General features: G+C 51.5%; 1 protein-coding gene across 1 annotated transcript in view; it reads right to left on the reverse strand.

Annotated features, from left to right (window-relative positions):
- The window catches only part of SH2D4A (SH2 domain containing 4A), a 36,521-nt gene extending 23,850 nt beyond the window's left edge, over positions 1-12,671 (reverse strand). The window contains exons 1-3 of the mRNA XM_060282073.1: positions 12,562-12,671; positions 12,055-12,235; positions 8,456-8,805 (exon numbers count right to left, since the gene is read on the reverse strand). Coding sequence (XP_060138056.1) covers positions 8,456-8,805; positions 12,055-12,235; positions 12,562-12,573 — 543 coding nt within the window. The 5' untranslated portion in view covers positions 12,574-12,671. The remainder of the gene's footprint in view (positions 1-8,455; positions 8,806-12,054; positions 12,236-12,561) is intronic.
- Between the last annotated feature and the right edge of the window lie 872 nt (positions 12,672-13,543).

The raw sequence follows: 13,543 nt of genomic DNA on the forward strand, positions 1-13,543 counted from the left end.
CCCAGGTCATGTGGCCAGCATGACTAAGCCGCTTCTGGCAAAACCAGAGCAGTGTACAGAAATGCCATTTACCTTCCCGTCGGAGCGGTACCTATTTATCAACTTGAACTTTGACGTGCTTTCGAACTGCTAAGTTGGCAGGAGCAGGGACCGAGCAATGGGAGCTCACCCCGTCATGGGGATTCAAACCGCCGACCTTCTGATCAGCAAGCCCAAGGCTCAGTGGTTTATACAACAGCGCCACCCAGGTCCCTTTTATGAGTGTAAAGTAAAGGTAAAGGGACCCCTGACCGTTAGGTCCAGTTGTGGACGACTCTGGGGTTGTGGCGCGCATCTCATTTTACTGGCCAAGGGAGCCGGCATACAGCTTCCGGGTCATGTGGCCAGGATGACTAAGCTGCTTCTGGCAAAACCAGAGCAGCGCACGGAAACACCGTTTACCTTCCCGCTGGAGTGGTACCTATTTATCTACTTGCACTTTGATGTGCTTTCAAACTGCTAGGTTGGCAGGAGCTGGGACCAAGCAACGGGAGCTCACCCCGTCGTGGGGATTCGAACCGCCGGCCTTCTGATCAGCAACCCCTAGGCTCTGTGGTTTAACCCACGGCCTAGAAGTCTTCAGCAAACAAATAAATAAAGGCTCAAGTACCAGAAAATCAGAACTGGCCCTAGCAAATGGGGACCATTGGATGGATGTGTTCACCAACTTACAAAGTAGCAGCGCATCTCAGGAAAGAGCCAGAGGCAGGTTACTGCCTTCCAGCCAGCGTCAGAGGCGGGGAGGCTGTAGCTCAGTGGACAAGCATTCACTCTGCATGTAAAAGGTGTCTGGTTCTGCAGCCTTATTAGCTGATAAGGGTTCTTAAGTTGCGCCCAGGCAGGGACAGAGACAGTCAATAACGACACTGGGGTTGAATCCAGAGAAAGAATATTTTTTAAAAAATTATTCTTATTTAAGAGACTCTTGGTGGTCAAGCTTCACGACAAGAGTAAAGAAACAAAAATTTGCAAAGCTTCTTATACACTTCTTGGGCTCTTTTCCCCTCCTCTGTAAATGTGTGCACGCAAGGGGGTCACAAGTACATATAAGGAAGATCCGTGTCCGGTCCTGTGCATAAACACATGCTGACTCATGCTACCCCGGTAGCATCTTCCAGCAGCCTTGAGTAAGACTATGCGTCAAGCATAGCAGCTTCCAGCGTCAAGCTCATCCACTGATAAGCCCCTCTCTGTGTTCCAGACAAGGCCAGCTCTTAGCCTTGATAGCAAGCTGTCTCACTGTTACATTACACTTTGGCACACAGAGAGGCAAAGAGGAAAGCATTTTAAGCAAGACATCCCAGGGATAGGAGGGGGGGGGGTTAGCCATACAGTCAGAATTCATACAATGCAAGCAATGCAAACTATAGGATCAGATCTAGCTCAATAACACAATTGGCAAACCCCTCTGTTATGTACTGAGCTGAATCCTAGAACAATAGGATTCAGAATCAGCGGGAGCTACCCAATCCAACTCCAGGTGGAAGTGAATCCGCAACCTGATTGGCCTGCTGGAGCAGCCAATCAGGCGGCTGGCAGAAGTGAATCTGCTACCTGATTGGCCTGTAGGAGCAGCCAATCAGGCTGCAGGCAAAAGTCAATCCACAATATAATTGGCCCACAGGTGTAGCCCTGAAGTAGCCAATCACGCAAGGCCCATTGTGTAAATAATGTATATAAGCAGATGGTTTTGGGAAAAGAGCCATTTTCGTCTTCTCTTCTCCTCCTTGATGACTATGAGCTGAATAAAGAGCATGAAATTCACTCTTGACTCCGAGTATATTTCACTGGCGACGAAGGTGGGATCCTGCTGAGCTGACCGCCACCACGCACTGCACCGCAGCACCGCCACCTGCTGCACCGCTGCATCGCACCGTGCATCCAGGCTTCAGCTCCAGGACCCAAGGAACCCAGAATGGCAACCGACAGCAGCTTCTCGCCATTCAAACCAGCATCAGGAGACTGGGAAGGGTACGCCGCCCGTTTCAACTTCCTCCTGCAAGCGAAAGAAGTCACCAACGATGCCATGAAGAGGGCGACATTCTTCAGCGTCTGTGGAGAGGAGACGTTTGAAATCGCCCGGGCTCTCCTTGCACCTAGAGATGTCGCTACCGTCTCTTACAAAACAATAATGGAACGGCTGAAGGAGCACTTCTCACCACAGCCCTCGGTGGTAGCTTGCCGAAATGCCTTCTACGCAAAACGGCAAGCCCCGGGGGAAACCATAACTGGGTTTGTGACCTCCCTCCGCCAAGCCGCCCGGTTATGCAACTTCTCAGAATTGGAGAACATGCTTCGTGACCGCCTCGTCGGTGGCCTGAGGGACGAGATGTTGCAACAACGCCTCTACGCCAAAAAAGACCTCACGTTCCAGATTGCTCTGGAGGAAGCCCTGGCAACCGAAGCCGCCGAGAGGTCAACGCAAGAGGCACGACCGGCCCCGCCATCCCAACCGAGGGTCTACCACGAAGACCTCACCGACGAATCCGAATCTGACAGGGAGGAAGTACACCGAGTACAGCGGCGCACTCAAGCAGCACACACACCACAGCAGCCTCGACGAGAAGGAGGGAACTGTGCAAGCTGCGGGGAGAACCACGAGAGGAGGACCTGTCGTTTCCGCAACGCAGAGTGCAGGCAGTGCAGAAAATTGGGACACATCGCCCGGGTGTGTCGGGCTCGACTCACCCGTCGACAAGCATCAGATGACCGACCCAGGAGCCCCAGGTCACACGGCACCATGCACTAAGGCAACTCGACGGAGATCACGGACTACCAGGTATTCCAGTTGCCCCATCCCAGCACAGAGAAAATTTATATAGAGGTACAGATAGAGGGAGCCCCATGCCGCATGGAGCTGGACACGGGTTCAACTCTATCCATAATCTCGGCCCGAACATTAAGGGAACTGTGCCCTAATGGGGGTCCCAAACTAAGGCCGGCCCCATTCACCCTCCGGGACTTCCAGAAACGTAAGGTCCCTACTATGGGGGTGGGGACCTTCAGGGTGCAATATCGAGGGCGAAAGCAACAATTGGACTTGCTGGTAGTTAAGGGCCCCTACGTTAGCTTACTGGGACTGGCATGGTTTGGACCTCTGGGGCTAGCCGTTACCGGGGTGAACCGCACTAGCTTACAAGTGGACGTGGACGCCATATGCAAAGAGTTTCCAGGGGTTTTCGATGGGGCATTGGGACGATATACAGGACCCCCCATTGCCCTACAGCTAGACCCCGCTGTACGACCCATCAGGCACAAGGCCCGCCGGGTCCCGTTTGCCCTGAAACCCCGCATAGACGAGGAATTGGACCGGCTCGTGGAGCAAGGAGTGCTGGAGCCGGTGCCCAACACCCCCTGGGAAACTCCAATTGTCACACCCGTCAAGCCTAACGGTTCGGTCCGCATCTGTGCAGACTACAAATGCACCATAAACAAGGCTCTCACGGCCCATGCATACCCAGTGCCAGTGGTCAGCCATGTCCTCGCCACCCTGGCTGGGTCAAAAATCTTTGGCAAACTGGACTTGGCCCAAGCGTATCAACAGTTGCCTGTGGACGAAGCCACAGAAGAGGCTCAGACGATTGTGACGCACAGAGGGGCATTCAGAGTAAAGCGGCTGCAATTTGGCGTTAGCGTGGCACCAGGCATATTCCAGAATCTAATGGACTCTCTCCTTAAAGGGATTCCTGGTGTCACCCCCTTCTTCGATGATGTACTGATCGCCGGGCCCACACCAGAGGAATTTGAGGACCGCCTCCGCTCCGTCCTGCACCGTTTCCAGACGGCGGGCCTCAAGGTGAAGCGGGAAAAGTGTTTACTGGGAGTGCCGCAGGTGGACTTTCTGGGATTTAAGGTGGACGCAGAAGGGGTCCATCCAACCGGTGACAAGGTACGGGCCATTTGTGAGGCCCCAGCGCCCAAGAGCAAGCCCGAACTTCAGTCATTCTTGGGACTATTGAACTTTTACCATGCCTTCCTTCCCCATAAGGCAGCGGTAGCGGAGCCCCTACACAGACTCCTAGATAAAAGGGCCCCTTGGGTGTGGGGCCAGCGACAAAGGGCCGCATTCCAGGCAGTCAAGGACTTGCTCGTCTCGAACTCGGTCTTGGCACACTTCGACGAGAGGCTGCCAGTGGTGCTGGCATGCGACGCCTCTCCCTATGGCATCGGCGCTGTCCTGGGACACCAACTCCCGGATGGAAGAGAGGTGCCGGTGGCATACTTCTCCCAGACGCTTGCTGCAGCCGAACGAAACTACTCACAGATTGACAAGGAGGGTCTGGCAATCGTGAAGGGCGTAAAAAAATTCCATGATTTCTTGTACGGGCGGCCCTTTACCATAGTGACTGACCACAAGCCGTTGCTTGGCCTGTTTGCCCCTGAGAAGCAGACCCCCCAAGTGTTGTCTCCACGTGTCCTCAGGTGGTCAATTTTCCTTGCCGGCTACCAGTATGCACTAATCCACCGCCCTGGGAAGGCGATGGGCCACGCAGACGCCCTCAGCAGGCTACCACTACCAGAAACAGGCCCCGACCCAGCGCCTGCGCAAGAGGTTATGACCCTGGAGCTGCTTCCCGACCGACCCATTCAGGCACAAGAAGTTGTGCACCATTCCACAAAAGATAGGGTCATCTCCCGGGTCCTGGACTGGGTGTGGCGAGGATGGCCCAGCAGCAGCCCCGGGCCAGAATTCGCTGGCTACACAAACCGCAAACATGAACTGTCGGCCCACAAGGGGTGCCTGTTATGGGGAAGCAGGGTTGTTGTTCCCCAGCCCCTCCGCAAAAGGGTCCTCACAGCCCTACACGAGACACACCCAGGGGTAGTGAGGATGAAGGCCCTTGCCAGGAGTTATGTGTGGTGGCCGGGGATTGACAGAGAGATAGAGGCCTGGGTCCAACACTGCCAGACCTGCCAAGAATCCCGCCCGGATCCCCCAAGGGCCCCAGTCCAGCCCTGGGAGTCCGCCCGACATCCATGGTCACGCTTGCACGTGGACTTCGCTGGCCCCTTCCAGGGAAAAACATTCTTCATAGTGGTGGATTCCTACACCAAATGGCTGGAGGTCGCACTGGTACCATCCACTTCTACGGCGGCAGCCATCCGGGTACTACGTAAGCTGTTTGCGACCCACGGGCTCCCTGACACCCTCGTCTCGGACAATGGAACCGCATTCACGTCAGAGGAGTTCCAGACCTTCACAGCGCAGAACGCCATCCGCCACATCCGCTCAGCACCATTCCACCCTGCCACCAATGGCCAAGCGGAGCGCATGGTGCGGACCACCAAGGACAGCCTCCGCCGCATGACACAAGGGGACTGGGAATACCGCCTTGCCGCATTTCTTCTAGCACAGCACAGCACCCCAAGCACAACGACGGGCCGGAGCCCAGCTGAATTACTAATGGGCCGGCGCCTTGCAACTAGACTGGACCGACTTCACCCCGACAGAGCTCAGGATGAGGTAGTGGTGGGGAAAGGCAGGAACCCCCGGACATTTGTGGCCCAGGACCCAGTGTATGCAAAGAATTTTGGGGCAGGCCCAGCATGGGTACCCGCCACAGTCACCAAGGTGACCGGTCCCGTGTCGTACGAGGTACTAACGGAAGGGGGGCAATGTTGGCGCCGCCACTGCGACCAGATACGGCGACGATTCCCAGGAGGAACCCGGGAGGAGAGCGGGACAGAGGGGTCCCAAGGGGACAGCAGGGCAGTGAGGCCTGTAGAGCGAGAGGGGTGGGCAGAGGAAGCAGAAGCAGTAGGCACAGAGGGGCGCCCCGAGGCTGGAAGGACACCGGAACCAGAGCTACAACCTAGTGGTTCAGTGGCGCCAGACCAGACAGCCCCGGCACAGCCAGCAGCCTCGGAACACGAGCCAGAACCAGAACCCCTGACCAAGGAACACCCCAGGCCACAACGCACACGGAGGCGGCCAGCAGACCTTGGGGACTACGAATGCAACTTCCCGGGCAGGACTGGAACTTAGAGGGGAGGGGTGTTATGTACTGAGCTGAATCCTAGAACAATAGGATTCAGAATCAGCGGGAGCTACCCAATCCAACTCCAGGTGGAAGTGAATCCGCAACCTGATTGGCCTGCTGGAGCAGCCAATCAGGCGGCTGGCAGAAGTGAATCTGCTACCTGATTGGCCTGTAGGAGCAGCCAATCAGGCTGCAGGCAAAAGTCAATCCACAATATAATTGGCCCACAGGTGTAGCCCTGAAGTAGCCAATCACGCAAGGCCCATTGTGTAAATAATGTATATAAGCAGATGGTTTTGGGAAAAGAGCCATTTTCGTCTTCTCTTCTCCTCCTTGATGACTATGAGCTGAATAAAGAGCATGAAATTCACTCTTGACTCCGAGTATATTTCACCCTCCCTTCAGTTCAAACCCTGGCATCTCCAGACATCCCTGCCTGAAACCCTGGAGTGCTGTGACCAGTCGGTGCAGACAGCATTAAGCTAGATTGGTCTGGTTTGCTAGGTTCCTATGTCATGCAGGATGGCCATTCTGCTAGTGGGAATAAAGGTCTTGAAACTGACAGCCATACTCAGAACTACACTATTTCCCTGTTACTTCTTTTGTTAAACTCCACCCCAGTCTCCAAGCGGTGCAGAGGTATCAGGGGTACCAGGCATGCTTGCCAGGGTCTGTGTTCCCTTGGGGGACAATGAGGCACAGCGGAAACTGTGGTGTCTTTATGACATATGGTTTCTTGGCACATATATATGTATACCTGTGCCTTGATGGGGTGTGTGCAGAGCATCCACATCCCAAGAGGGTCCGGTTCCTTCCAGCCTCAGACTTTAAGAGACACCAGACATCATGTCTGACCCTCTCCGCTGCATAAAACAGATACCCTGCCTCATGCTCTGGCTCCCCACTCCAGCTTGCAAAACTGACATTTTTTTCTGTTCAGTTACATAATCCAAAAGGAATTCCTACAATCTTATTAAAACCATGGGTAGGCAAACTAAGGCCCAGGGGCCGGATCTGGCCCAATCGCCTTCTCAATCCGGCCCGCAGACGGAATCAGTGTGTTTTTACATGAGTAGAATGTGTCCTTTTATTTGAAATGCATCTCTGGGTTATTTGTGGGGCCTGCCTGGTGTTTTTACATGAGCAGAATGTGTACTTTTATTTAAAACGCATCTCTGGGTTATTTGTAGGGCATAGGAATTCATTCTTTTTTCTTCTTCCCAAAATATAGTCCAGCCCCCCACAAGGTCTGAGGGACAGTGGACCAGCCCCCTGCTGAAAAGGTTTGCTGACCCCTGCTTAAAACCCTTTTGTCACCACCTACTACAGTGATGGGCAACCTTTTGAGCTTGGTGTGTCAAAATTCGCCAAAAAACCAAGCATAACTCGGGTGGTGTGTCACTTCGAGAAAAACCCCCACAATTTCATGATATTTATAGTTTAAATAACAAAAATGTATAATTCTAATATATAACTGTATTTAATAAACTAAAAACTAATTATTTAACCAAACCAAACCAAAAACCTCTTATTTATCACAAAGTGCCCAGTCGTTGAGCTTTTTTTGGGGAGCTGCTGACCAAAGTTTTGGAGGTTTTTTTGGGGGGGTGCAAAAGCTGCTTTGCTTTTTTGGGGGTGTGCCCCGAAGCTGCTGCGCTTTTTGGGGGGGAAAGAGAACAGAAATAAATGACGAATAATACCTTCGCTGGAACTAACACGCAGCACCGACATAGTCTGCCAAAGCGCCAAAAAAAACAGCACAGAACGGGTTAAAAAACGAACGCTGTTACACCCAATCATATTCTGCCAAAGTGCCAGAAAAAACAGCACAGAAAGGGTTAAAAAACCAATCTCTGGCTACCAGCAACAACAACAACAACAACAACAACAACAACAAAGGGATCCGGGTTTTAACAGCGGAGACAAGCTGTAGCGGAGACAAGCTGTAGGAGGAGCGAGAGAACAAATGGGGGGGGACAACAACAATAGCGTGAATGGGCCAATGGGGTGTGTGGCAGCAGTGAGGGCTCTGCGTGTCACGTCTAACATGCGTGTCATAGGTTCGCCATCACTGACCTACTAACAAATAGTTGCAGGACAGGACCTACCCCTCCTTGTCTGACATAGTCTTCCTCTTCCTAAAGACTTTCTTGATGGGTTAATGGTGAGACCATTATTAGCTTTGTTCCTCCAATGACCCACACACAACTAACTATGCCAACATGAACTGGACCCAGCAGAATTTGGCACAATTTAATCAAACCTTCATTCATTCTAACTTTTACAAAATTCAGGAATTATGGGGAGCATCTAGCAGCCAGGAGTTTAGGGGATCCTTGCTCCTCCCCCTCCCAAAAACCCCCAAACCTTTTAACACTATTAATATTTTGAGTAGGCAAGAGAAGTGCATTTGGAACTGGATTTCACACTCACACAGCATAAATTGACAAAGGCAGGTCTTCAAAAGGCAAACATGGTTTGCAGAATCTTTCATCCGAACCAAGCGGTTCCCAGTTTGTACTAGTCAGTGCCTGATCCCTTCGTCTGTCAGGAAAAACCAGCCAGCCTGACCGGTTGCGCCAGATTTTTAAGTATTGTTCTGAATGTTTGGAAAGCCATACCAACCTTTTTGCCCCTGCTTCTTGAAGCGACTGCTGCTTCACTTTTTCAGCAAGGAGGTCACTGCAGAGCTGGTCATATGGCTTGTCCAGGGAATGCTCGCCCATCACCCACACCCAGACGTCACCGTCTGCTCCGAGCTTCCACTGAACGGATTTCCCATGGACTGCAAAACAAGAAACAAGGTTCAGTAGGAAGGCCCCATGAGAAGGGGCGTGTGACCCAGTCCAGTCCTTACTGCACAGACTTCATCCCAGCACAACCCATGATGGAGTGTGTGTTTTTCATAGCTTATTGTCAGAGCACATGGCTGGCATAATGAAAGCCCATTTTCAGTCCCTAGCAGTCAGTTAAAAATTTCATTTAACAGGCCTGGGAAAGACCTGCCTCTGTCTTCTGCTGAGATGGGCTGGCAGAACAGACAACCCTAGGTTAAATGCACCAGTGATCTTATTCTATAAACGGGGGGTATGCGACTCTCCAGCTCCTTAGTTATCCCAGTTCCCTTGACCAGAACACACCAGGTCTACTTCTGAGTGGCTGATTATGACATTGTGTGTTTCATGCAAACAGTTTCCACAGTAATCTCCCATCTGGAAGCAGCCCAGCAATGTACCGTCATACCTCGGGTTTAAGTACACTTCGGTTTGAGTACTTTCAGTTTAAGTACTCTGCGGACTCGTCTGGAACGGATTAATCCACTTTCCATTACTTTCAATGGGAAAGTTCGCTTCAGGTTAAGTACGCTTCAGGTGAAGTACGGACTTCCAGAACCAATTACACTTATACTTCGAGTTAAGTACGCTTCAGGTTGAGTACTCCGCGGACTTGTCTGGAACGGATTAATCCACTTTCCATTACTTTCAATGGGATAGTTCACTTCAGGTTAAGTACGCTTCAGTTTAAGTACTCCGCGGACCGTCTGGAACGGATTAATCCACTTTCCATTACTTTCAATGGGAAAGTTCGCTTCAGGTTAAGTACGGTTCAGGTTAAGTACAGACTTCAGGAACCAATTGTATACTTAAACCGAGGTACCACTGTACACAAAATGGCCCACGTTTGTTTGGATGTGGTAGCTTGCAGGTTTGCAGTTACCATAAGGAAGCTTGCCAAGTGGAGAACGAGAGCCTATGGTATGGCTGATTTATGCTTTCATCACTGGGATTTCCGGTTCCTCCAACGAAACACACCCTTATTACTGTTATTGATCTGATGCTTTGACACAAACACAATTGTATTCCTGTTACGGTACTTGGATTCCATTTATTGTAAGCCACCCTGGGAGGTCTTCAGAATCAGCTCCACTGAGATACCAAGGGTGGTAGTTTTACTCAGAGTAGATATTAATTGCCAGGTGGTGGTGGTGGGACGACGACTGCAATGGCTTCCATTTTGTTTCTGGGCCCAGTTCAAAGTGCTGGTGCCAACCTATAAAGCCATAAATGGGTCAGGACTGCATTACCTCAAGGACTGCCTGTCTCTATATGAACTGACCTGGACATCTGAGGTCCTTCTTTGTGTGCCTCCTCCATGAGAGGCTGGGAGGGTGGCAACATGAGAGCGGGGCCTTTTTTGTGGTGGTTCCCTGTTTGTGGAATGCTCTCCCCAGGGAGGCTCGTCTGGCACCTATGTAGCATACCTTTAGGCGCCTGGTGAAAACATTCCTCTTCAACCAGGCCTTTGGCTAATTGGTAAACAATCTATGGCCTTTTAGACTGTGTGTGTGGGTATCGCTTTTGTTTGTTATTATGTTATGTGTTTTTGTGTTTTTATATTGTCAACTGCCCTGTGATCTTCGGAGGTACAGAAATTTAACAAATAACAACAAAAACAAAGGGGGAAAGGTAGGCAGAGTTGCTTCATTTCCATGAGAAACGAGAGCTGTGTGTGACAGCCGAGGATTTTCTCCCTATGAGTGATCTACTAGGAACTGGACCTACCTGACCCACTTCAAAATAAATTTACTGAACAGCCTGATGCTTGTGTATTTAATGTATCTTTTACATTATTGGGCTCCATGATCACTGCAGATGGTGACAGCAGTCTCGAAATTAAAAGACGCCTGCTTCTTGGGAGAAAAGCAATGACAAACCTAGACAGCATCTTAAAAAGCAGAGACATCACCTTGCCGACAAAGGTCCGTATAGTTAAAGCTATGGTTTTCCCAGTAGTGATGTATGGAAGTGAGAGCTGGACCATAAAGAAGGCTGATCGCCAAAGAATCGATGCTTTTGAATTATGGTGCTGGAGGAGACTCTTGAGAGTCCCATGGACTGCAAGATCAAACCTATTCATTCTTAAGGAAATCAGCCCTGAGTGCTCACTGGAAGGACAGATCCTGAAGCTGAGGTTCCAATACTTTGGCCACCTCATGAGAAGAGAAGACTCCCTGGAAAAGACCCTGATGTTGGGAAAGATGGATGGCACAAGGAGAAGGGAACGACAGAGGACGAGATGGTTGGACAGTGTTTTCGAAGCTACAAACTTGAGTTTGACCAAACTGCAGGAGGTAGTGGTAGACAGGAGTGCCTGGCGTGCTATGGTCCATGGGGTCACGAAGAGGCGGACATGACTAAACGACTAAACAACAACAACAGTGAAGCATGGTGACTGAGGAGAGAGGGAAAGACAGAAAGTCCTCACCTCAAATCTCACCTTTGCAATGATCTCACCAGGTGGCCTCAGGTATCTGCGGCTCTGTCTGTCTGTCTGTCTGTCTGTCTGTCTGTCTGTCTGTCTGTCTGTCTCTCTCTCTCTCTCTCAGCCTTCCTTCCCCCTCCATCCACACAGACTTCTCCCCTCTCCAATTTAGGAATAAATAGTACTACCGACCTGCATAATAGGCTTCTTATGATTATTAGTGATCAAAAGACTTCCATATAATGCTTGGTATTAACCTCCATCTGTAGGGAAGTACTTTATTACACCCCAGACCCAAAGCTTCGGACCCAGGTGGCGCTGTGGGTTAAACCACAGAGCCTAGGGCTTGCTGATCAGAAGGTCAGCGGTTCGAATCCCTGTGACGGGGTGAGCTCCCATTGCTCGGTCCCAGCTCCTGCCAACCTAGCAGTTCAAAAGCACATCAAAGTGCAAGTAGATAAATAGGAAGGTAAACGGCGTTTCCGTGTGCTGTTCTGGTTTGTCAGAAGCGGCTTTGTCATGCTGGCCACATGACCTAGAAGCTATACACCGGCTCCCTCGGCCAATAATGCGAGATGAGCGCGCAACCCTAGAGTCGGTCACGACTGGACCTAATGGTCAGGGGTCCCTTTACCTTTACCCCAAAGCTTCACCTGAAAACTTGCTTGAAGGGCACAATAGAAATCTTAATAACAAATAACAACAACAGCTCATTTTCTTCCCACTAGATCTCAAATGCCCACGCACCAAACAAAGCCGCTTGTTCACTGACCTTTCTTCACTGCCGGCTGTGGCGAAGTAACCGGGACTTCTCTTTCCTTCCACCTTCTGATCTGCTCCTGCCTCATCTTGAAGAACAAGATTTGCTTCTGCTCCTCGCTCAGCTCTGCCAGGAGCTCCGGGTCCACGTACATGTCTGCCAGGATCTGCTTCAGCATGGCTGCAGAATGCTCCTAGGCAGGAACGGAGGAGACCTGTGGCGCAAAGACTGACCCTGGGAGACAGGAAAAGTCACTCTTCTCCTTGCCTGGGCCAGGAGAAGCGCCTCGGTGGCCAAAGGGGAAGCAGAACCCTTTTCCCACCCAAGAGACACAGCAGGAATGCAGGCTGCCCAAATGGCAATTACACACTCCCAAATAGCTGCACCTATTTTAGCTCCGACTTCCTGCAAGGACTTAAAAAGTAAACAGAGAGCTCGCAGAGGAAACAAATAAATCAAGGACTTGGCTGCCCTTGGATGGAAACTGAGCATCCGGAGCTAAGCAGCCCTTTCACCTACCTCTCTCTCCATATACGTGAACAAAACAACAATTAGGTTAGAAGGATGCTTTGAGCTGACAAGAACGCCTCTGTCAAAGCACTCCCTGCATAGCTAAAGTCACAGGTGTGGCTTACCTCTCTGACTCAGCAAACTGTGCTGTTAGGAGACCAGGAAGTTAATGCATCAACCTCGGGAGAGAGGTGAACCGTAACCTTTCTCCTCACTTCAAATCTTAAGAAAGGAATCTCTGGCCAATGGCAGAAGAGGACGTGCCCACAGGTAAAAGTGATAGTGACAATGAGTAAACACCAACGGAAAGAAGAGAGGTATTATTCTTCCTGGTAAACAGGCATGCACATGGGTGCAATCACACCAGTTCCCAGCACTTGTGACAGGTGGAATTTCTTGTGCCAACAGGGCCTTCCCACCCAATGTAAATAGCAGCTGGAGGGGAAAATTTTTTGGACTGCAGTGGTTGTGTGTGTGTGTGTGTGAAGCTTCCCCTCCCAGTGGCATGGGCGTAGGGGGGGCAGGAGGGGGCAGTTGCCCCCCCTAGAAGCAGGGCCGCTGCCCAGCCTGCCCCGCTGCCCGCCGCCACCCGGTGCTGTCCCCCTTCTCCCTGGCTGGCTGTGGGGCGGGTGGAGGGAAAGCCAGCCAAACGCTTTGCGCGGCTCTGGGGTTTTCCCTTCTCCCTTGCTGGCTGCGGGCCAGCTTTCCCTCCACCCGCCCCGGCGATCACGGAGGGGGAGGAGGGGATCGGAACAGCCCGATTTCAGGCTGATCCTGGCACCCCCTCGCCCCTGAACGACCATGGCTTTCCTTGCCCCACTGTGGTCCCTCCCCCCGTGCCTTGGCCCCACCCCTTGCCCCTTGCCCCCCCTAATTTTGATCCTGGCTACGCCCCTGCCCAGTGGTCCATTTGCTCCCTTGCTCCCATGGCTGCTGTTTACATTTTAAAACAATGCACATTTTAATTGCATCAACACCATTAATATCGCAA

The sequence above is a fragment of the Zootoca vivipara genome, chromosome 13 (assembly GCF_963506605.1).
Source record: "Zootoca vivipara chromosome 13, rZooViv1.1, whole genome shotgun sequence".
In the NCBI taxonomy this organism is placed as follows: domain Eukaryota; kingdom Metazoa; phylum Chordata; class Lepidosauria; order Squamata; family Lacertidae; genus Zootoca; species Zootoca vivipara.